General features: G+C 35.3%; 1 protein-coding gene across 1 annotated transcript in view; it reads right to left on the reverse strand.

Annotated features, from left to right (window-relative positions):
* The window catches only part of DPYD (dihydropyrimidine dehydrogenase), a gene marked incomplete at both ends in the record, with an annotated part of 741,074 nt that overhangs the window by 244,603 nt on the left and 471,213 nt on the right, over positions 1–25,258 (reverse strand). The window contains 2 exons of the mRNA XM_084242233.1: positions 11,763–11,846; positions 18,749–18,817. Of these exons, the coding sequence (XP_084098359.1) occupies positions 11,763–11,846; positions 18,749–18,817 (153 nt within the window). The remainder of the gene's footprint in view (positions 1–11,762; positions 11,847–18,748; positions 18,818–25,258) is intronic.

Consider the following 25,258-nt stretch of genomic DNA (forward strand, 5'->3'; position numbering starts at 1 on the left):
GCCCTTTATTTGCAGTGTGACCCTGTGTCTGGTTTCTCCCATTGTCCAATGGGAATAAGACAGTAAATCCATCATAGAGTCGCCATGAATTACATGATGTAGCCCTTGGATCAGAGCCTGGCAAACAGTAAGAGCACAGCAGCAATCAACTACTCTATCTATTCTCAATGTACGAGAGGATGCTTGGGGGGCATTTGTAATCCAGAAATGTCTGTTCTTTGAGGGGAGGGATGTGAAAATAATATCTTCAATCCCACTGGAAGCCAGGCTGACCCAGCGTATATTCTTTCTCTTCCCTTATCCCTGGGTATAGACCTTGTTTACATAAGAAAGCAAATTTGCAAAGGGAAATCTTAGGAGCCATTTTGACACACTTCATCCTCCAAACTCCTATAGCCACATAAAAATGCTCATTCTTAGTGTGTACTCAGACTCATATCATATACAGTGTTGTAAACCAAAGTTACCACAATAAAATGAAAAGCATAAAATGTGCATTTCCCTAAAAAAAATAGAGATATATTTAGAACTCTATATATTTGGAGTAAAGAAATATATAAAGTAAACTATATATTTGGAGTAAAGAAACACATTGGAGAAATCAGACACATAAAACCAAAAAATAGCTGAGGTGGAGAGATAACAAAAATCAGAACTAGGTATTAACATTGGTTTTAGAGGTCTGAAAAATTATTTGAAATGTAAGTCCTTAATTTACAAAATTACATTAGTCTGTTATGCTACTAAACTACCCTGCTCCGGATCTACTCACTGCCAATGGCACAAAAAGACATTTTGCATGAAGACTTAATTACTCAACCATTCATACCTTCATTAATCCATCCAAAATTATTTATTAAATCTGCCATGTGCCAGAATAACATTAATTCCCGGGGATTCAATGTGGAGCAAGTCACTCTAGTCTCAGTTCCTTTATCTGTAAATATGAGACATGTTCTATCTTCCTCCTCATAGTTGACTGAGGAGTGCATATGATTCCAAGAATAGAAATATCCAGCAAATGTCTGGAAAAATGGGCACTAAGTGAATAAGCTCTATTTCTAGTCTTCATAAAAATCTTTTAGGAGCTTATTATCTTGGAGTATATTCATATCATGGTAACTGTGCCTTGACTATAGACACCTCAAAAATATAACTCCTTATTTACCATCTAGTGAGGAAACTATTTTACTTTATTTTTTAAGTTATTATCTGTAAAGAGAAAATGGGCATTTAATATACTTAAATTAAAAATGTTTTATGTCGAAGTTTTTAATTATTTAAAGTAAAAATGACTACATTTAAAAGAAAGTTTTTAGGAGCCTCCCTGGTAGCCTAGGGGTTGAGTCTCAGCACTATCATAGCTTCTACAGAGTTCAATCACCCTTCACCCCCAAGGGAGCTAACCCACATGGAGCAGCAGACCTCTCCTGCTCTCCAGCTGCTCCCCTCAGCATTGTATTTTAGTCGATCCACCTGTTCTGCTCCCCACTCTGTCTCTGTTGAGTCCGTTCACCCCTGCACCTCTGACCAACATCCCAGTTCTTCTACAAAAAAAAAAAATAACAAAAATTAAATAAAAAGGGAAAATATTTAGTGAGCGTTTGATGGTGGGGGTTGGAAAAAATTATACTGAAAATACCAGAATCACAGATATCAGTGGATGATCCCTGGAAATATCCTTGGAAGTTAGGATTAGGAATCATAGACTTGTTTGAGGCTAGATCATCAGATGATTAAATAATGTGGATCTGAGAATAGGTCTTGAGAATGAAGTCCATTCTCAAGTTTCTCTGTTCTATTCTCTCTAAATGAAAATATTATCATGTCATCCCAATACTCATCACCATCCCATCCATCATATACATACAGAGGTCCATGTATACACATATGTATCTGTGTGTATGTTAATAGTTTAAAACTATTAAAACATATTAACAGTTTCCCACTGCTGTTTGGATAAGATCAAAATGAAAAACAAGGTCTGACTTATGGGGTCTTATTATAGACTGACCTAGCTATCCTTTTTCCTCCAGTATCATCTTGTGCCACCACATGTTTACTCTGAACACCTCATTCTTTTCTTGCTCTTCAACATGCCTTGCTTCAACCACAAAGCTTTTTTGCTCATACTGTGTTCATATGAGCTCTAACCTATCCCAAATATTTCTGCTTGTTAAAAACCCTGTAAACAGTTGAGTTATCAAGCAAGCATAACTCCCTTCCATAGTCCTTTCTTGACCTTTCAGAGTGGACCAGAAACTTCACAGTTCATCTACTTCAAGTAGCATGACCACAGATTCATGGTTATGCGAATTTCACCATGTTGTCTGTGGAGTTACTGGTTCAATATCCATACCCTCTAGTGAATAAAAAGTTCAGTGATAAGGGGCCTCCCTGGTGGCGCAAGGGGTTAAGCACCTCACTGTGAAGCAATCTGCAGCCTCTGAAGCATGAGTTTGATCCCCACCCCTCCAGGGAGCAACCTACATGGCTCAGCAGACTCTTCTGACTCGCCTGCTGCTGCCCTCAGCAGTGTACTTCGGTCAATCTGCCTGTTCTGTTCCCCACTCTGTCTCTGGTGGATCCTCTCAACCCCCGCATCTCTGGCCTGTGCCCCAGCTCTTGTATGCATAAATAAATAAATATTAAAAAAAAGTTCAGTGATGAGAGATCAAATGTCTATGTTTGGTTGTCATTATATTTGCAGCATTTCACACAATTCTTGGTATGTGATAGATATTCTAGATATTTGTTGAATGGATTAGAGAAATATTTGATGATTTGAGGAGTGCAATAAATATTTATAGGAAATCTAGAAACTATTTTTCTTAAATATAATGACTAATCTCTGAAAGTTTCATCCTGGGGTGATAGAATTTAAAAGGAGATTCAAGAATGGAACGAGGAAGGAAGAACAAAGAACAGACACTAGAAGTGAAGGGATCTGATTGTCAATTCATATAGCTGGTTCTTCCATAGTAAGAAAAAAAAAAAGTCACAGGAAAACCTGAGTGACATGCCTACCATATTGCTGTACACTTTCTTGGGTAGCCAAAAAAAGAAAACACATTGGCAAAGAAAAAAATAACTGGCAATAGACTATCTGTTCATTTGATAGAACACTAGAAATTTTCCAAGTAAGAGAAAAAAATCTGTATTCTCATTTTTGACAGTCATTTAGCACACATTATATGAAACTGAATTTGCCACTACGAGAACTCAATGCTGAATATACCTAGTAGGTAGGGAGAAAAGAGTAAACACACAAACTATCAACTCTAGAAAAAAATGAATTGTCAATAATATGAGGAAAAGAACCAAATATTTAAGCTGTCTCAAAGTGGCTAACATTAATTTTCATAGTTGAAAGTGATTTTTCTTTAAAGCTTTGTAGAGTATGTATTTATAATAATACTGTTACTCAATAAAGTATTTTTTTTTCCTGAAAGAAGAACACAATCAAAGTTAGCCACAAAAGATAATTGTCATTAAGATCTCTGCTATATAATCAATGTTGTGTTGGACTTAATTTTGGGGTGAAAGCTATGACTACCAGTAAGCACCAACTCATGCAGATTGGGGGTTTCATAATCATCCTCTGGGAACTTGGCTGCCAGACAATGGTAACAAAAGTTAGACTCTTTTAAACCTGGGTTAATACTAGTAGTCTGTAAAAATAGTATGATTTTAATAAACCTATTTTTTTCTTGGCTTATTTTTTTATAAGGGGCAATATTATCTCTCTCATCAGGGAAATCCATGTGCCTCCTTCCAGGCATAGCTCACCTATTTCCAGCTGAAGGTTTGAACTGATTGCACTCTAAAAGACTGCTTCTAACCCAGCTGGAAATGTGTAAGGACTTTCTTTCTGACTAAGAAGTTGCCTTTATTTTAAGGTCTTCCTGAAAGATGTTCCTTATGTCTTTCCTTGATTTGTCTTATTCATTACCCACTTTCTTACTGTATCTTGCACTCTGCTGCCTCCAAATCTCTAGCTATTAAGTGCTCACTGCTTTTCTGGTTCAGTGTGGTTCTTTAGCCTGAAATGTATTGTCCTTTACTGCTTAATCTTTCCTGGCTTTTAAAGAATGGTTCAGACTTGTTCGCCACTTCTTCCAAATAGTCTAGGCTAGTTGTTTCCCATGACTCGACCCTCAATTTAATGCCAATATTTATACTTAAGTAATTTCAGATTACTACTTTCTCTCTGCTCTTGTTCTGCTGTGATAACTGCTGATAATTATTGTTCTGGTGTGATGTTATACTATTCAAAAGAGCTCTCTGTGACATCATAGATGAATATCATAGCTGCTCCCTCATCTCACTGCTCATCTCAAAGATGATTGTGGTACATAATTATGCTGTCAACAGTCAAATGGCAAATTCTACTATCCTTCTCAAACTCAGTGTGGTCTGATCAACTGAGGATGATTTGAAAAAACCGAAGCATGATTGCTATCTTATTTTGGGAATATAACAAGTACAATAAAAGCCATATTAAGTTAAAAAATACATACAGATTATTTTTTGTAGCTATTCACCAGGTGATTAATCTATTTGTTCCTACATATAATTTTTTTTAACCACCACATGACTGTTGTTCTATAGGTAAATAATGACACTCCCCAAACATAGAACTGATATTTCAGTTATATTTGAATTTTGTCACTTTCTACTAGCAATCTATAATCTTTAAAAGAAAGCAATCATTTTTGTATCATTAACCAACATTAATAACCAAAATGTGAAAAAACTCACAGAGAACCAGCTTAAGGCAAAATATTGGCAGTTACATAAATGCCTCTTAAAGATCTCCTGGAGTTATCCACTTAGCCAAGCACCCATGTCTATGCAAATGACTAAGAATTAAAGTCAAATAAAAGTTGGGCAACATAATATAACAAAAAACAAATATTTCTTTTTGATCAGAGATTCTTTTTTCCATAAACAAGTAGATAATTTATTTTAAAACTACTAAAATTATGCCACAAGAAAAATAATAGAGAACAGAAAAATAAAATGCATATGGATAAAATCAGATTTCAGTCACTTCTGGAAAAGCATAAACCACAATCATCTCTCATATTTCTTCAAGGAATGATGTTATTTTGCAGTATGATGGTTATTAAACCTGTGAATATGATATCTCCAGGGTTCAGCATAGTGAGGCCCCAACCTAGCCTATCCCATTTTTCTAGTCAACGCACAGACTTTAAGTTCCAACTTCCTCCCCAGAACTTACAAATGTTCATGACGATCAGAACATGATTAACCATCACACTCAGGAAAGTGTGGCATGTTCAGGATAGTGTGGCACTTTACCTAGGGCACAAACCTGACCAATATCAAAAAGCAAATATAACTCGGTCATAGTGTTCACTTTGACTCCCCCAAGAGAGGCCACGGATGTTATCTTGACTTCGGCATGTTGTATTTACCACTGGAGGGGTTTTCATCACATTCCCTTCTCTATGTTAGGATCTCATACTTCTGAATTCCTGAATTCCACTCCACTGGGAAATATAGAAAGTACTAAGACATGTCAGTTGTGTTGACTCTAAAAGCAGTATTTTATATAGTTCCTTCTGCAGACATCTAATGGGGATCTAATCCAGGCAGGACTGTGGTCAACACTCCCTGGTTTCTGTATTATGTATGAAATAAGGGTCTGTTAACCCAGCTGTTGGAAGAAGGTTTTATTTCCCAAGGGAAATGTTAGCACATCTGGGGCAATGTGGTCCTCACACTTAGTTTTGGATTCTCTTTCTGTGACAGACATCTGCTCTCTGGCAAGGGTAAGAGTAATAATCTGTGGTTAATGTTTTATGAAAAATGTTGGCATGTTGTAACAGAAACAAAGCCTTCCTCTCTCTTTTTTAATAAACATAGAGTTTGTATAAATTAAATGTGGACACAGAAGAGTTCATGAGGGAAATATCAAAGTGTTGTTATGCTAAAATTAAGTCAATAGGTATTTTTGATCACTGAACATTTAAAGATTTACCACTTTTAAACCTGTTTGTTCTTGCCGGGCTAAATCATTATGAAAGCAGGATTGTAGATGTGTCTACTGATGATAAAATTAATGCTAAGACTTTGTGTGTAAATGAATGAAGGGGTCTGTGAGATGGCAAGACATAATGTGTGATAATGGTGGAACCACTATCTTTATTCAGGGCATTGCTTTGCTTATAAAGCTAGAGTAGTCTTCCCGCCAATTCTCATTTTGGAATTTTCCATTCAAAGGAATTACTAAAATATTTGTACACTATTTAGTAACCACACGTATGATGAAGACATTCAAATCTCTGAACAATGAGAATCATACAGTGGTCAATGATGAAGGAACAAGGAAATAACACCTTTGTAGTCCCTGAAATCTAGATTCATTAACAGTGATCCAGTCTATATAGATTCAAAACAGGATATGTATCTAGTTTCCAGGTATAAACCTATTCACATATTCCTTTTGCTTTCTTATGGAATGTTGGTTGATTGATAAGACATACCCAGTTAATGAATTAGATGTCATTTGAAATAGAACTAGACAGGTGATTTCTATTTGGATAATTTTAGTTGAAAAGATATGAATCCCAGGCAGAGGGAATAATAGTATGCAAAAAGGTACAGAGTCAGGAGTTCCGAGGGCATTGCCCTGATTTGACGAGATTTGATGAGATCTGGCTATGCCCAGATGACACAGTAGGAAACACTGGAAAGAGCACTGGATAGGGGTTAATGATAAGAACATCAAAGATCTTATGCCTTGCTATTTGGTTACCTCAGGTTATGGCAAATTAGGGGCCTTCCCAGTCCCTAATGTCTTCCCTGTAAATAGGGGGTTGAATCTTAAGTTCTTCTGAGTTTAAAAAATCTGTACTTAACCATGTCACATCACTGACTCAAGAGAAAGAAACAAACAGCTGGTGTGAAAAATAACTTAAGAAAAAGATCTGAAAAATTACGTTTTTATGATGGCAGGAAAGAAATGATTTCAAGAGGATTATGTAACTTTTATCAAGAAGTCCTGTGGAGCAAGCTGCCTTGTGTTCTTATTTTATCCCATGTGGATAATAAAATAGGGAGGGAGGAAGGTAAAGCATCTTAATCCACAGTCACCTCAACTATTTTTTTTTTTTTTGGTAGCTGATAGAATTAAAGATACCATTTTTTTAAAAAAAAAGGCAGCATAGAGATTCTTCAATGTCAGGAACACAGAGGGTCAGCAACAATCTTGAGAAGGTTTTGTTTTGATATTTACAGTTAGAATCACAAAGGCACACATTGTTCAAATCCATGTTTGAGAAGGAGCACTTATCCTTGGTCAAATGTTTACTGCTATTTCTATGGACCGGATACAGTAAAGGACCCTATCTAAGTTCAGGTTCCTCATTCCTGCCTGGCAATGCAGGTCAAGTGTAGCCAATCTTCCCTTTTTTTAAAAATAAGTGAGAAATCAAATGTTTCCCTCAGAATCACCCATTTTTAAAATGCTGGTAATAATTTCAAAAACTAAACAACACCCACAACAAAAAGCTATTCAAGGCTTATTCAGCTCTCATTGGAATTTAGGTTAGAAGGTTCTGCAAGGTGGATGTTAAAATAGTCAACATAACTAAACTATTCAAGGACAAAAGGGGAAACGCTCAATACTATGTGACCACTTAGCATTAAGGAAAAGAAGATATCAAAGATGTGTCATGTTAGCTGGATTTTATAGATTTACCAAAATTCAATTTAGTATAGAAAGTAATATACTATCACAGAAAATCTAGTTTGCATGTAGACAGCTTTGAATATCAATGTTAAGACATCAGAGACTTTCCCTTACTCTCAGGAGACAGAAAAGTTGAAGAGTAGGATCAGATTTGCTTGTGTTTTATATGTTTAAAGCAATGGAACTTTCAACTACAAAAGACTCTAGACCTGAACTAACCCTACACTTAATTTTCAGTTAATAATAATATATTTTTAAAAGGTTTTTTAAAAATATTTATTTATTTATTTATATAAGAACCGGGGTACAGGCCAGATGTGCGGGAGGGTGAGAGGATTCACCAGAGACAGAGCAGGGAACAGGCAGACTGACTAAATACACTGCTGAGGGGAGCAGCAGGCATGACAGGAGAGGTCTGCCGCGCCATGTGGGACCCTTGCCGGCCAGCCGGGATCTAACTGGTGCTGTAGAGGCTGCGGACAGCTTCCCAGCGCTGCACTCAATTGCCTGCGCCACCAGGTAAGGCCCGATAATAACATTTAATGCTGACACTGGGATACCAATTTATCAGGAGCTGTTTCAGGTGTCTTCCCTGGATTCAGGTTTACATGCTGACTAAAGTTGGCACCATGGTGGTCAATAACCAGATTTGTGACCTGGAAAACATGGAGGCCTCAAGTCTTTTCCTCTCAAATTGTTAAATAAGATAAAAATTCAACCTACTTGAGAGGGTTGTTTTGAAGAGAAGGAATAAGACATACATACATATTTTCCTGTTTGAATATAATCAAAGATAAATCTGATTTTCTCAAATATTTCCAATTGATAGTAAATCCTCTTTTCATTCTTGTTTCACCTGCAGTTACTGGGGATACCATTAATTCATGTGCAAAATCTGGTAGGAGAAATGGACTGACATATAAAACCTCAAGGGTTCAATTTTACTCATATTAGGTATCTATTAACCAAAGTCTTCAAAGCAACTGTAACTTAAGCATTCATTCCTCAAAGAAAGTAAAATATATCTTAAAAAAGTGAGTACACAGGAATAATTAGGAACAGCTTGAGTAAATCCCTGATTTTTATGCAAATCAGGAAAAACATTAAAGTGTTTAAAAAAACAGCCCAATATGTATTTATTTCTGTAGATGTTTTTGTTTTGTTAATATTCTTTATGGGGAGCTCAAAAATAACATATGAACTTGCTACCTATAATGCTAATGTTCACAAAATAGTAAAGTTGGAAGGGGATTAAATGATCCAGCTCAATTATCAAATTTTAGAGATGGAAACTGATGTTTCAGGAGAGTAAATGGCTTGATCAAAGTGACATAGATGGCTGATGGAAAGATCAAAGAGTGAGACTACATTTAAGCACTTAGCAATGCCAAGTGTTAAAGAATTTATATGAAGTTTTACTTTACAGGAATTTTTAAATTACTATTAATGTACAAATAAACATCATCTCTGTATTGTATAGATAATAATTTTCTCCATTCCTAAATTTCACATTTTTTGTCATTTTCTGGGAGCATTTATAAAGAACTTTGTGTGTGTGTGTGCGCGCGCGTGCGCATGTGCGTACACATGCACATACATAGTCAATTTAAACTCACTTAGGTACAAAGGCAGTATTTTCACTTATTAAATATTAACAAGAAAATATGTGAGATCAAGGAGGAGAAAACAGATGTTTACAGAGGAAAACGTACCCTACTATGATTCTCTGTTTCTTCTTAAGGGGCTAAAAATACTACGATTTCTGGAAATATTAGGAATAAGGAAACTGCAAGACAGTATTTCTAACTGATACACATTCTGCCCATGGAATTGCTGTCAGTTTGCTTCATTCATGAAGCTAACATTTACCAGGCTCTGGAACAGTTCTGTGCTCTGCACAAAGAGGCACACACCAGCTGGAACACAGGATGCCCAGCACAGGGACAGGAGGTAAAGTGGCTCCTCCATCCCTCAACACTGAATATATAGTCCCCATTTCACCAACTTGTGAGTACTCAAGATTATGAATGTTAGGGAGGGAGAAAGAAGCCACGGGAGCAGAAAACAGAAAAGGAAAAAAGAAGTAGAGGAAAAGATGAATACGTCCCGATATGCTTGTGTCCACTCTAGAGAATAAGCTTTTCTTTTTTAATGCTCTAATATTCGTCCTTCTTTCCATTTAAAACATGAACATTCATGTGTCCTGAGGCAGAGTAATCATTAAACATATATATAAGGACACAACTAAATTAACTCTTTTTCAATTATATAATAGACAATAAACTTTCTAAACCTGGTAATAGGAAGAATTGGCTTCAGTTTTAGAGACTATAGCTAACAAGTAAAACGGAAAATTCCTCAGGTTCCTTCAACCTAAGGCATCATGGTTTGGGGAACACATGTGTCCCATGAGCTTGAGAAATCTTGATAACTTTGAGGCAAAACTGTAGCACTTGGTATCTTCTTTCAGTCAAAGGCACCACAAAAATTACCTGACTAAATAACTCCTTGGAAAAAACACATCTAAGACGTGTAAAGTGGCTAAGTTCAGATGTGTTCACAGAGTAAAATGAAAGGAACAAATGAACTCAAGATGGGATTTGGGGAGCATTTTTCAAAATAATTGTCATCTATGTAGCAAGGGATATGCAATTAAATGTAACCTCCTTTCAAAAATCAGTTAACAGATTTCAATTTTCCATGGTTGCTTTTGTCTATGGAAATAAAAACTATTGTGTTTCTGAGGGTCAGTCTGTGAAGGAGGTAGAAGAGAACTGGACAACCTCAGGCCTTGTTTCTGCTGTCCTTTTAGGCAACTTCCTCTTTTTAATCAAGTTACATATTTTGACACACCAAGTGTTATCTAATCATGTAACTCATTAAAGTCTTTATTTAATAGAATGCATTTCCTCTCTACCAGGTAATTTTGAGGCTTGGTTGTGTTACCACACTTACTGATCTTCTGGGTAACCTGTTGTGAATGAACGCAGGCTACACTTGAAAAACATTTGACTAGGCCCTCCTCTCCTGCTGCTACAAAAGAATGGTTTCTTCGTAAGTCACAAATCTATTCTGAATGTTAATTAAATATTTACAAGGTACTTCAAAATCCTCCCTGAATGCTAATATGAAAATAGCAACCTATACTCATTTGAATAAGCAGAAATTTGTGCCCTTTCAAATTATGGGCCTCAGAGTTTCATTCAAATTGATTCAATTACTTGGGGAAAAAGAGAGTGAGCTGAGTACCTACTATGTGTACAAGGCAGTGTGACAGATGTGAAGATGAAGCTAAACTTCCAGGACTAGAAAATCTGTCATAAATTACAACATTTCGCATTATTTAATTCACACCAAATTCCCTCTGGGCTTAAAAGCTAAATTAGATGCAAAACTCTCACCTTTTCAGCATTAAGCTTTTACATAGCTTTTTAACATACAACACCGTATCTAGTTACATAAAGATGCAGCATTTTCTACATATTAACATATTTTTCCACATTTTATTCATTAGGTTTTTGAAAGTATTTTAGCATGAAGTTTCCATTTATTGTATCCAAAAATAAAAATAGCATCAAAGTCTTTTTGCAACTCCCAAAACACAGTTAGAGAATAATGATCATATGCTAAAAAATGTAAAATGCAATTTGTGCTGTGCCCCATTTACTACAAAATCACTAGGAACAATGCATTTTGTACAGTATATTGCTCCAGGGAAACTGGATCAGCATCAGGAATGAATAAAGAACATTGCATTTGAAATCAGCTAATTCTGCTTCAGCGCTTTTAAAAACTATTTGTTATGATATTACTTCCTGTCAAGCACATAATGTGATATTTTCCTCAATAAAACTAAACAGTTGCTGTAATTTCAGCTTCCCTCATTTTCCACTTTTTAAGCACTAAATATTTAAACAATGCAGACCTGGAAGTCTCAAACCAGTCATCTGATCCACACTTTTCCTTGCCTAAGGTATAGTAACTATCCAAACAGGAGCCTGTTCTGTCACACACATGTAGCAGCAGCTGCTGAAGTCCTTACCTGCCCGCAAGCCAGGCCCATTCCTCTTTCTCCCATGCCATGTGGACACGATAAATTTAACTCCAGGGCATCTGCTCCAGAAGCCTTTAAAATGAGGAAGAAAAATGAAAGAAAAATACAAGCGTTATTTGTATGCTGATACGCTTTTACCACGGATAACTCAATGTAGATGCCATTTGTCCAATCGGAACTATTCTGTTATCTGCCTCTTTGCTATCTTGTAAGGTACATTCCGACTCTCTAAAATTTGAGGGTGTACAACAAAAATAACAACTAATATCTGACTACTAATAAGGTGTCAGTGTTCTAAGTATTTTATGTTTGTTATTTCTAATTTTCATAATCCTTAGATAATGCTGATATCATTTTTACAGTCAAGGAAATCCCAGCACAGGGCAGATAAATGACAGTCTGGTTATTATGTGACACAGCAGAGATTTTCACGCAGGTCTGTTTGACATCACATTTATCTGCCCTACACAGCTTCTATTTTTATAGAAATAATTCTTACTAATTCTGGATAATTGCTACTAGAAGGAGTGCAAATTAAAATGCAGTAGGCTAGCTAGAATGAATGAGTAAAATTTAAAATGTTTTTAACTGAAAATCAATTTTATTGTATTAAACAAGTCCATACTAAGAAACACACAATACTGGTAATTTTGTCTTACTTTAATAATTAAATGAAGAACCTTCTTATTTAACTCCTTAATTCACTGGTATACAAATGGATTCTGCATAAATGAACAAAATAGTTCACTCTTTACATACTTAGAATATTTGGAGAGCCGCAGAACTTTTTAGAAGTCTTCTGTGAAAACTCTAAGAAAATGCAAAACATGGTTTCTAGAGTTTAATATAGTAATTTGAGCATTAATGGATAAATCAAATGATTCATTCCTTATATTCTTCTACCTAACTTCTAGAGTTTCTCCAATGCCAGAATTTCTTTTTAAGTAAGGACAGTTAGGTCTTAAATCAGTATCCATATATTACAATGTCTTGTCACATTGTACAAAGAATTAAAAACAGCCTACTATTTTCCAAGTATATTAGACCTTTCCTTAGCCCAATAGCTGTTTTTTCCAGGTCTCTCTTCCTAACTGTTCAAGATTTTTGCCTCTTTTTTCTGCTTTATGAATTTTAAAAAGGCCTTCAACAAACTTAAAAATTCAAATCAGCTTTTTCTCCAATTTCTTGCCCATCTTCATTTATTAGTGATTCTGCTTTTTCTTCTGCACATTTGTGCAAGTTCATTTGATCATTCAAATTCTTTTATAACAGTTTTATTATGATTTTTGCCTTTCTAATTCAGTTGTAAAATGTTTCAGGTATTTGAAAATTGTCATGAATTAGCTACCTTTGTGCCTGTTAGTTTGATAGTGAAGGTTAACAAAGCACAACCTAGTAAACCCTGAACTCTAATCCCAGGTCTGATAAGGAAGTGGGGATGCTTTGGATAAGTCAGTTAAACTTCCTTGCTTCCATCTACTAATATGACCTCCCTCAGGAATTACCAGCTTACTTAAAAGACTGTTCTTTGCAATTACATACAATATTGCATCATTCTTAGCAGTTCATAGTTATTTCAAATATTTCCACTAAACTTCTTTATTTAGCTGAAATAAAGTACTTAATATTAAATCAATGAAACATTTTGGAATAGATAAGCGTTAGGTGGCATTTGTATACATATTTACATTTATATATTTCCCGAGATTCAAGTGCAACCTACAGTTAGCTATCATGGTAAAAAATAAAAACTAATATTTTTAAGCACTTGTAATATGCCAGGTACTTCAGAAGACTATTTATAAGAGGATGTGTCATGATTCCCATTTTACAAATAACAAACCAAGCTACAAAGAGTTCAAATGATTACCCAACTTCCTATAACTAGTAAATGAGAGTAGGCCCATATACCCAAGAGCCTTGAGTCCAGGGTCTGCATTGCAACTCATTATCATAACGTATTGGAAGTCACTTATTTGATGACTAGAGTTCTTATAGTAGGTTAAGAAAAACATAACAATTTAAACCTTAAAGTTTGTACATAAGCGAAAATTATTACCTTTGTAAACTACCTGTTTAATTTAGTCTTTTAGTGACTAATTATTAAATATTTCCCCAGTTATATACATATCGATAAATTTATCAACTCACCCAAAACATCTGAAAAAGTCTTTAAAATGAGCATGTAGGTCTTAAAAAAAGTGGCGCTCAAGTAGATACCAAGAATTCAGGAATATTCACTTGGCTTTATTTGATGATTCCTGCCACAGGATGTATACTGCCTTAAAAGGCAGGTAATTCCATTTCCAAGGGACTATAACCATTCAAAAAGCCTTAATTGCTGAATTAGCATGAAATGTTAAATTAACTGAAACTGGGCATGCATTCTGACTCCTGTTAGTCACAAGCTTTTTCATTTAGTCACTTAGCCCAGAGTTAATTCTACTTCACCTAAATGATTATATAATAAATTAATCAAGTGAAGGAGTGACAGAAAATTCACCATTCCTAATATCATATATTATCTATTTATCACCCATTTATCTATATGAAGAAGAAAGTTTATGTGAATATCATGGACTGTGGAGCCAGATATCATGGGTTTGAAATCCACTTATACTGCATACCAGCTATGTGAACTTGGGCATATTCTTTAACACCTTCTACCTCACTTTCCTTTATTTCTAAAAAGTGAAAAACTATAGATCTTGCTCATAAGGTTGCTTTTGTAAGATAAAAATAAAATTAAGGAAAGTAAACAAAACTTAGAATAGTGCCAGGAACTGTAATAAATACTGTGTAACTATAAGCAATTATTGTCTATTTGTCTACCTATTCATCCATCCACCCATTGACTAGAATCGTCACCATTTCTGAGCCTTGAAACGAAAAAGGATTTAATTCAAATTGCAGGATACTATCTATAACTTAGGGATGAGGGAGGGGAAAGAAAACTCTTCTGAGGACTCAGAACAGTGGTAGTGGCATACTTTTTAAAAATTCTTTGAATCACTTTATAGACCTCTCAGTGTAACTAGGGTAGTAAGACCACAAAAGCTTATACAACGTACACCACAAAATCAGGTACAGAGTACTTCCCTACTTGCCTGAGTGTGGGGTGTGAGATCCCCAGCACAGTGAGAACAATGTCAGTGTGGAGAGTGGCTGGGAGTGGCTTTTCAGAGTCCAAGTGGGAAAGTTATGCTCCCATGGATATTAAAACAGCAAAGGGCATCAATCCAAGCAGGAAGGATCTTCCTTGGCATGACATGAAATGTACATGTCTAGATTCTCTCTTAATTTCTCCTATTAAAAGAACATATGATGTCCGATATTGGTAGGTAGCAACACTGACATCTAGTCTCAATTATGCAAACTGGAGATAAAGTTCTTTGGAATCTTAAATCGCTCTGAAATGGACCTGGGACAGGTAAACCCTGAATTGGCTTGGGCCCCCTGGGCATGGTAATGTGCATCTCTTATCTCCAACTAAGTGCCCATCTTTCCTAATACTGTTCTGTTTTCCTTACTGTACCTGTTCAGGGCCTTACATCAAACTGGCCCTATATATTTCTATAATGTGTCTCTGTCTGTTTTGTCTGGGGATTTAAGTAGACACCAGATTGAACAGAAGTCAAAGATTTTTGAATCTTAAAAAAGATAATGGGAAGAGTTGGGATCTACTGAGGGCAAGATTAGTGGTGCTATCCAAAATAAACTTGGATTAGGGTGCTAATATAATGCATATGTATATGGATCCATACCCAGCTTACATGCTTCCTCTAACTTGATGAGCTTTTTTGTCAGCCAAGCTTTAGCCACTGGCTCAAAAAAGGAAGCCAGTCCCCATTTCTATCCTCACAGTTCCTCCCATTACTAGCTCTCACAACTTTCACAGAAGCTGTCACAACTTCTACTGTATGTGTCCAAGTGGGAGCTCCAGGGGTGCCAGTGTACAGGCCTCCCCAACAGGCTCAGGGCTTTTCCTCATAACATGGTGTGGGATTTGGTTTTCCTAGAAGCTGCCCAAAGCAGGCAGAACATAAAGCCCAAAAGTGCAGAGGAAAGTAAAGCCCTATGGTGTGAAATTTGAGGAGTAAGAGACAAGACATCAGAAGGACCCAGTAGATACATTCTCACCCTCCCTCTCCCAGAAACTGCTGTGAGGTTGGGTGATTCCATACAGCACTCCTGGTCCCATATGACTGAGTAATTGGCCTCATTTCCCACATGAAGTTGGAGTGAGCCCCATAATTTACTATACTGTGTCTGCTTCCCTTTTTTCCCCTATTTCATTTCTGTATTTTCTCACCCTTACTGATCTGGGATTGTCTCATTCAATAAAGCATCTGAGCATTGACTTTGACTCAAGGCTCTGTTTTCTGAGTTAATACACATTAAGAAAGAAAGAAAGAAATCCAAGATCTATTACAGAAAGTTCAACTAATTTTGTGAGCCTTTAGTATGTTTCAATTTGGTATATCTCTGATGACATTTTTAAACTGTGAACCCATCTACATAGCAAGGCTATCTTAGTCACCTTTGTTTTGACTGGTCAAGAAATCTGTGTATAGTAGGAACTTCATAGATCTCCCTCTGTGTGAAATTAAAATAGGTTATCAATGTTCCAGAAATGTAGGAGCATTTGTGTTCAGATAACTGGACCAAGAAAACTGAGCACCAAGTTGTAAACACTTTTCCAGATGCTGCTCTTCAAAATGGTGCTCAAAAAATATGACTGATTCAACCCAAGTTGAGGAATATATAAGAGAAGATATTAAAAAAGTGCACATTGTAAGGTTAGAGTGAAAATGAAGACTCAGCATGGTTTTATTTCCAGGGGAAAACAAACTTTTCTCAAGAATACATGCATGATAAAGAAGACACACACACACACACACACACACACATGCACACTGGATATACATTAACTTTGAAAACAGTCACAAACTGAACTGACCATATTTTGAGTTACCCAGACAGCCTCTGTTGAAACAAACAATAATGATTCTTCCTTTGTACAAATTTTCACTCTGACATAGTTTCTTTATTTTTATTTTTTCATGTTCTTATACAGCAGAACTAGATCTTTTCTGCTGTTACACATGTGCTATTTCTATTTTCAGATATAATAATAAAGAGGTGATAGCAGGTTTTCTCAGTTCCCTATTGTGTAATTCAAGAATTAATCTATTATAAGGATTATAATGGTGGCATGCTGGAACTGCCTGTGTGATGGCTCTCATTTCTTATAGCCCATTATCACCAGGCCCAAAGAAATGTACACTGTAACTAGTATAGCCACCCTGGCTTGAGCACATTTTTTTGTTTTTGTTGACTTTTTTTAATGTGGATTTTTCCATTATACAAAAATATGTTTTAATCTTTTTTGAATGAGTGGTCATAAAAACGAAATCTTATACTGTCTCTACCAGACATTATTGGGGGTCTACCATATATGTGACCTGTGATGGAATCCCATAGGCTCATCAGCCCTTTCAGAGGACGTAAAGATCTGGGGAAAGTTACTTCAAGTGATAGCTAGCCCTTGACTGGTCTACATTTTAAGATTATAGGAAATTATGTTTTTAATTGACACAATCTACAGATTGACCTTCACGGTAGGTAGATTGTGTTCCTGTGGAGAGATTTCACAGACTGTTTTGACTGAATGGAAAGCCTATTATTTCCTTTTCTTAAAAAAAGACCTTCCTTTGTTTTTTTCCCCCACTTTTTCTGTTTTTCTGCTCTTACTATTTCGAAAGCTATATTAAATAAAATGGCAATTAAAGAAATAGATACAGAATGTGATAAATGTGAAAAACATCTTTAAGTTGACTAGTATATTACTAAAATAAAGGCTTTTGACTTTTTAAAAGTAAATCTACTATTTAAAAATTAATGCTCATTACCGAAGAAAATAATTTTGAAAGTATTTTACTCTACAGAAAGGCAGAGAAGCAAGCAGCGTGATAAAGCCATTCATCATAGTCAGCTTAAAATTGGCAAAGCTCATGCCAAGCATAGACTCTGTGGAAGATTTCATGGTCAATTAGGTAAATACATGTATAAAATGGACCCAGCACCAAAGATCACAGAGCCAATTACTGATCACGTTTAATTTCGCCCCCCTAAGTCCCAGAAGTAATTTTTCCCCTTACAATTTTAAGCTACCCAAATAAAATGTACAAGCAACATTTCTGAACACTATAGAAAGCTTCATAACCTTGTATAGTATAGCATCATTAGTTCATAAGTATTGTTAGATTTAGTCTTGTAAATGTCTGTGAGGTTTCTGAAGGCACCCCAGCTAAAGCTGTCTAGAGTATTTTTCATGACAGCATGATGGACATAGTGTATAATTTTAAGTATGTATTTTTCTATTTGAAAAACAAATTTGAGGCACATGGTTAGTTGTTTGCATTTGTGAAAGATTCAATTTATATTATAGAAAACCTGCTGACTAGTGTTCCATTCAGGAGCATTCTGTCCTACCATTTTATGCATGTCTGTATTCAAACTAGAATAGTATTAAATGAACCTTTTACATTTTAAATATTCAAGAGTTTTATATTCAAAATTTCTTTTCTCACTGTCAAACTAGTTTGCCTAAAGGCAAGGTAAGATCAAGTTAGACTCTCAAAGGTAGAATTAAATTTTATCATGGCATCCATCATAATACACAGTTTGCTTAATATGCAAATCAAGAGTATATGGATTCACAGAATAAAAGATTTTTAGGTAGTATGTGAAATCCAAGGGACCACTGTTATAGAATAGATCCCTTTTAAATTTACAGTTCCATCATTTTAATGAAAATACAGGGTAAACAAATTATAATAGAAATGCTTTAAGTTATGATTTTCCATTCAATTTTAGTTCTATTACATTATTTTTCATGGTGGCTCTTTATTTAAAACTAATAAAAACAGAGGAGAAGAAATAAAATAAATATATACTAAAGAAATCATTACCTCAGCCATTTTTGAGAGTTCCATCCAGTCATTTTTGTTGTAACTGCACATGATGCTAGCAATCACAATCTTTAAAAAGAAAAGGGAAAGAATATTAGTACAAATAGTTATGCCTTTATATGCAAATGTATGTTAATATTTGTGTACATATATTTGTAATAGTATACTATATTATAAAATTAATTTTCAATCAGTTGGAAGGTAAATTATTAATGAACAGTAGGTTATTAGAGTGAAAGAAATGAAGAGATTTAGGATTTCAGATGTTAAAGACTTTCTCATTTGCTCTCTTTGAATACCTGAGCAAGTTACTTACCTTTTCTAATCTTCTATATTCTCATTTTTAAAATGGAGATAATAATACTGATTTTGACAAACTCAGAAAGTGATAGTGAGAATTACACAAATTTGTGTATGTGAAAGCTTGTCTAAATTATATAATGACATAGAAATGTTTATTAATATAATTACTGGTATGCTGAAAGGTTTCAAGGTATAGCTAAAAGGTTTCAAGTTATGGAAAAGAAATAAATTAGTGTCTTCTTTAATCATATCTTATTGTATGGATAATAACATCTTACATATTCATAGTCATTATAATTTAAATTTTGTAAAATATTATGAACTACAGTCTTACATTAACCCTATAATGGAGACTATTTAGAGTAATAGTTACTAGCATTTGCTCTGAAGGCAGAATGTCCATGTTAGAAACTCCTACTCTATCACTAAACTATGTGGCCCTGGGCAAGGTATATAATTTACTTATTGGTTAAATAAGGATAATAGTATTAGCTACATAGAAAGCTAATAGTAGAAATTGCTAAGACTTTTACAGTCTAACAATGTGCTAAGCACTGTTTTAATGTATTTATTTACTTTTTTTATTAACTTAATCATTCCCAAATCACTCTCCCCATTTTACAGATGTATTACGCATCACATATTGAGATATAAAGGTCAGCTAATAATAGCTAATAAGGAACAGAATAGAACCAGAACTCAGACCCAGGCAATTTGGCTGGAAATCTTTTCTTTTAATCAATAGGTTATACTGGACTGAAATAAATATTCAATATATTTCAGCAATTGTTTTTATTTTTGTCATTTAAGACACAAAGAGATTTAGATGCAGTTTATGCCATGCCTAAAGTCACTGAGTCTAGTTGTGAGTCCACTGACAGCCACTCACCAGCAACCTCATCATATATAGCATTTTTATCTATGTCTAGAAAGTAAACAGAGGTATATTCTAAAAGTCAGCTGTATGCTTTTAGCACTGACAGGACAGGAAATAAGTTGTGATTATACTGAGGAGAGTTCTGAAAACCAGATAGACAAGCCCCATTCTTAATGATGAGTTACTTTTATCCCCTCATGATAGACTATAATTTCCATGGGAGCTGAGGCTGCTTTGTATTATTCATTATTTTATCTGCAATAACCTGTCTGGTGTTTGACACATAGCAAAAATGAGTGAATAAATGAAGGATATTAAGAATATTAAAAATAAATGAATACCATTAGTTAGAGAAGGGAAAAAAACAAATTGTTGGCAAAAACTGTTGGCCAATAATTATCATGAGCTGGAGTAAAGATGATCAGGGTTGATGCAGGTGTTGGTCCTGGTGATAGAAAAAGTGACCAGATGTAAAAATATACAGGACTTATGAACCAGGATAAGTAACTTAAAAAGAGGAATCAAGGCATAGGCTTTAAGGAAAACAGAACAGAGGCTTCTCAAAAAATTAAAAATATAAATTACATATGATCCAGTAATTCCTCTTCTGGTATTTACAGAGAGCATATGAAAACTATTTAGAAAAGATTTATACAGCCTCCCCTCATTGCAGCATTGTTCATAATAGGCAACAATTGGAAATAACCTAAATACCCACTGACAGATATTTGGATAAAGAAGATGTGGTATATATACACACAAAGGAATACCACTTAGCTATTAAAAAAAAAAAAAGAAAACCTGTCATTTACAACAAAATGGATCAACACAGTGAATTAATTCAGGCAGAAGCCAAACTCTCTTTTTCACTCATTATGTGGAAGATAAATAAAACTAAACAAGGAACAAAACAAAGCAAAGACAGACTCTTAGAAAACAAAAATTAGTGATACCAGAAGAAATATGGGAATGGGAACATTGGGTGTAAGAGGTCAATTAAATGGTGAAAGACGGAAACTATAATTTTAGTGAAGAATATAATGTAATGTATACATGGTTTAAGGTTATATGAACTATAAGGTTCATACGGTTATAACCCAGTGTTAGTTCAATACATTTTCTTTAAGAAAAAAGACAGGAACTGAAAGATCTAAGAGTTGGAATTGGAGTGACCAAGAAAATCAGAGAACATGAGTCAGATAATGGTAGAAGAGTGATCAGAAATCAGGAAGACAGGAGAAACAGTAGATAGAGATTTTCTTCTTAGAGAAAACAAAGAGAGGAAAGAAAAAAATGATGAATAGAAAAGGGAAATTAAGAATGTCTTATAATATTTGGTTGCATTTAGGACTCAATCTTTGCAGTGAGGATGGAGCATTTAAAAATTGAGGGGGTAGGGGAAATGTGAGAATATTCCATGAACTTTTCTCTGTGGGCTAAAAGAAAGTGAAAGATAAAATTCCAGGCTTGTCCTTTGGCAAGCAGAAACCGGTCATCATAGCAGAAACATAACTATGTATCTTCAGTAACAGATTTTCTTTTGGTCACTTCCATGTGATCTAAGCTCTCAGGGGATATTCTGCCCCCCAAAATGTGAAGACTTTCAATCTAAAATGGGACCAGAGGATATGAAATGGAGGATCTCATGCATGTACCCTCTCAGACTGAGAGAAAAATTTACAGAAAACCAGGACTTATCTCCTTACTAGTGAATGTCTCTCCACGAATCTCTCCCATACTCAAGGCAATGAACTTAATGCTTGGACTGTGGCTGGATGTACTTCTCTTGCATTTCTTTTCCAGAAATACAGTTTGTCCCAAGCTCTCAATGTACTCCCTGCAACTTGCTACAGCATGCATTTTCTGAACTATAATCCTTCTGCTACCCTGAGTAAACTCAATGTCTAGTACTTTTAGCTGGTCTCAGTTTACCTCCTACTTTAGTTTGACAGAAGTTAGAAAACAAGACAGGGAGGAATACCACATGGGATGTGCCAAGTCTCCTTCGACTAATACCTCCTGGGGAGTAGCTTTTGAATGAAAAATAACCCAGTTTCAAAGGAAAATCCATTGGGATGAATCGAATCTGGGTATGTGAGAGATACTTATTATCTTCACTGGCCTCAAGGTCAAGTTAAAAAAATGAAAAAAAAATTAAATTAAAAAACCTGTAATCTAAGGATTTAGGAATTGGGCAGAGCACTTTGGTTTGTGGCTAAAATTTCCAGGATGGGGTCAGATATAAAGATCCAGATTGAAAAAAAGATTCTAGCATTAGATATTAATATATTATTTCTCTTGGCATGAAAGGGGCAAACAATAACTTAAGATTTTAAGAAGTTTCATTGCTAAAAATAAGACCATCAAAAACAAACCAAAAACCCAAAACCCCCAAACTGATTCTAAAACTGACTCCCCAAATTCACATTTTCATACAACTATGAAGTGGCTGCTAGATCTATGGCATCTTCCTGTCCAGTGTTCCTCCCCTGGTGCCATGGGGAACAACAGAGAAGATCCTTCTGGCAGGCAGGACCCAGAGAGGCTGGCAGGCTGACTGCAGAAATCCACTGCCAGGGAAGTAATGTTTACTAGCACTGACAGCAGGATATGTTATATGCTCTCAACTAGAGACTACCATGGTTCCTTTTTACTAAATGGCAATTTTAACTTTAACAAAGCTGTTTTTGCTTCAAATATAAATTGTGCTGGGGTTGGTTTAAATCATCACAAGGATCATGAGGAGTTAAAAGTGGACTTGATGGAGAGAAGTAAATATCACCCAGAGAATTGTCCTGAATCTCAAAAGCACCAGTGTCATTAAATGCCCAGGGATGCAGTGATAGGGTGTCATTTGGGGTGGACTCTTACTGGGGAGGGGTGGCCACAGGTGTGAGAGATACATTATATTCAACACAGCAGGTTTTATTTGTATGTTCTGAGCCAAGCATAACTCTGTTCTCCTTCCCCCATCTTCTGAAAATAGACTCTACCTTCTAGCTCTAAAGCTCAGGGAGACTCCCAGACAAGGCTAATCATAATGATCAACTACCATGAAAATCCTTCACTGGAGCTGGGAAGGTAAAAGTTGATTTTTTCATTGGTTCCTAAACTGGAAATAAGTGTGTGCAGAGCAGCTAGTGACCATTGACTGATTCCTCACTTAACCAACCATCCCAGCCCCACCCAAAGGTAGTTGCACTGGGGGAAAACATAGCAGAGAGAGAGGAAAGTAAAGATGTAAGATGGGGACAGATGTAGGTTACAGACTCTTTTAAGCCAGGTGTACTGCTACTGTGCATGTAATCTAGTAACTACCACTTTTTAGCTTAAGGAAATTCAAGTTATATTCTGGTTTCTATCATGTAGAAACTTGACAATTATTACATGTGAAACAAAAATTGCTATTTTTGATATAACTTCTAAGCAATATTTTTAACAATCAAGTAAATTTAAGGGGGGAATAACTTTATATATTATTTTAAAATACTAAATGGTTTAAGCAATCTAAATACTTTAATTTAAAACCAATGGATAATTTTGAAAATATATGGTTGCATTCTATATGATGCAAAAATAATTTTATTCTTTATTAAAAGAGATCAGGATTTTACAGAGTCAGATAAAACATATTAACATTAAAAAGACACTGGGCATAATTGAATCTTACTTTGATGATTAGAAAGCCCTTCAAGTGTTTTGCTATGCTTAGTTTTCAATCAAGTTAGAGAAGACAGGCTATTTTTTTCCTATGTAAGAAAGAAAATTGATGGGTATTTTAAATAGTGAAACATCATGAAATGTTACCAGAAATGAATATCCGGTGACACATTTTTAATGGGTAATGTTTCCTTATATTACACTCTATTTATGCCATTTGCAGTGCCCTATATTTTATGGCTCATATTTTTTAATACTATTGCTTGAGTTTATATGTAAAAATCAAATTTTGTGTGCTGTTTGAACTACATCCTACATTTTATGATATACATTCATATGATGTTAGTTAGTGGATCAACAAGCAACTTATCACCTACCATGTTAAGTACTAAATGACTCACAAAAGGAGTTAACATATTACTTAGTCTTTGTTCATTCCACCAATATTTCTTGAGTACCTACTATGTGCTAGTAACTGTTCTAATACAATATGGATGAATAAAACATAAAAAGTCCCAATTGCCATTCAACCTACACCTTAGTGAAAACCAACAAACAAAAAAACACTAGAATTATTTCTATATGCAGATTATTGTTATGAAGGCAATAACAGAGGGAAGCATGGCGGAGAAATTTGTGTGACTAAAGCTCTAGCAGATGATGAGCAAAGGGCTCTCAGAGGTAAGAGCTGGAAGATAATAAAACAACTCACACTGAAGAATAGAAAGGGGGAACTGAATGACAGTTAACATTTCAGGTAGAGGAAAATGAATGTGGGACTTCAAGGTGGGCATGATCAGGGTATGTTTAAGCAAAGAGAAGACCTGTGAGGATGAAATTTTGTGACAGGAAAAGAAATGAATTGATAGAGAAAATGAGAGGAGTAGGCAATTGCCACATCTCTGATACTAACCCCTGTAAGAGGTTGAGCTTTATTGTAGACATAATGGGAGGCCACTGAAAGGTTTAAAAAAGGTGATCAAATGAGCATATCACATAGTCTAGGATTCACTCAAGAAGTTAAGGATGAAGGTATGTTTTAGAGATTTCAACCTATAACAGGATTTAAAGCCACCTGGCTAGGCGACTTCACAAAGGGAAGAGGATAAAATAGAGGAAAAAAAAAAGTATGAGATTGATGTCACAGATACCAAGAGAGAAGTGTTCAAAAATTAAGGGATGATCAACTTGATGAGTGCCTCTGAAAGTTAGTGTAACAGCACAAAAAGTATCTACTCGATTTGACAATACTGAAGCCATTGGTAAGGTTTCCAAGAAGGGTTTTGGAATCAGGGAAAACAGAAGTCAGCCTGGAATAGTTTGCCTAAATAGAAAATGAAGAAGTAGAGTGAGGCAAGACACAAATGCCTCTAAAGATTTTATTGGGCTAGCTAAAAGAGAAATGAGGCAACAGATCTCTAATGAGAGATTTTTTTTTCTTAATATTTGAGTATATTTGATGCTGGAGGAAACAACCAGGAAAAAGAGGAAGAAACTATTGAGAAGGCAAGAAGAGAAGATAAACCCAGCACATCAACAGAGGAAGTAGCATTTGACAGGAGCAGAGGCATTTCCAGGTAACAGAGTGGAAGAGAGGGGTAAAAAGAAAAAGAACAGAAATGGATATGACTGAGTTTTAGTATGGCAGCGGTTCTATCCTGCCAGCTGAT

This window comes from Talpa europaea (genome assembly GCF_964194135.1).
Source record: "Talpa europaea genome assembly, chromosome: 9".
NCBI lineage: Eukaryota > Metazoa > Chordata > Mammalia > Eulipotyphla > Talpidae > Talpa > Talpa europaea.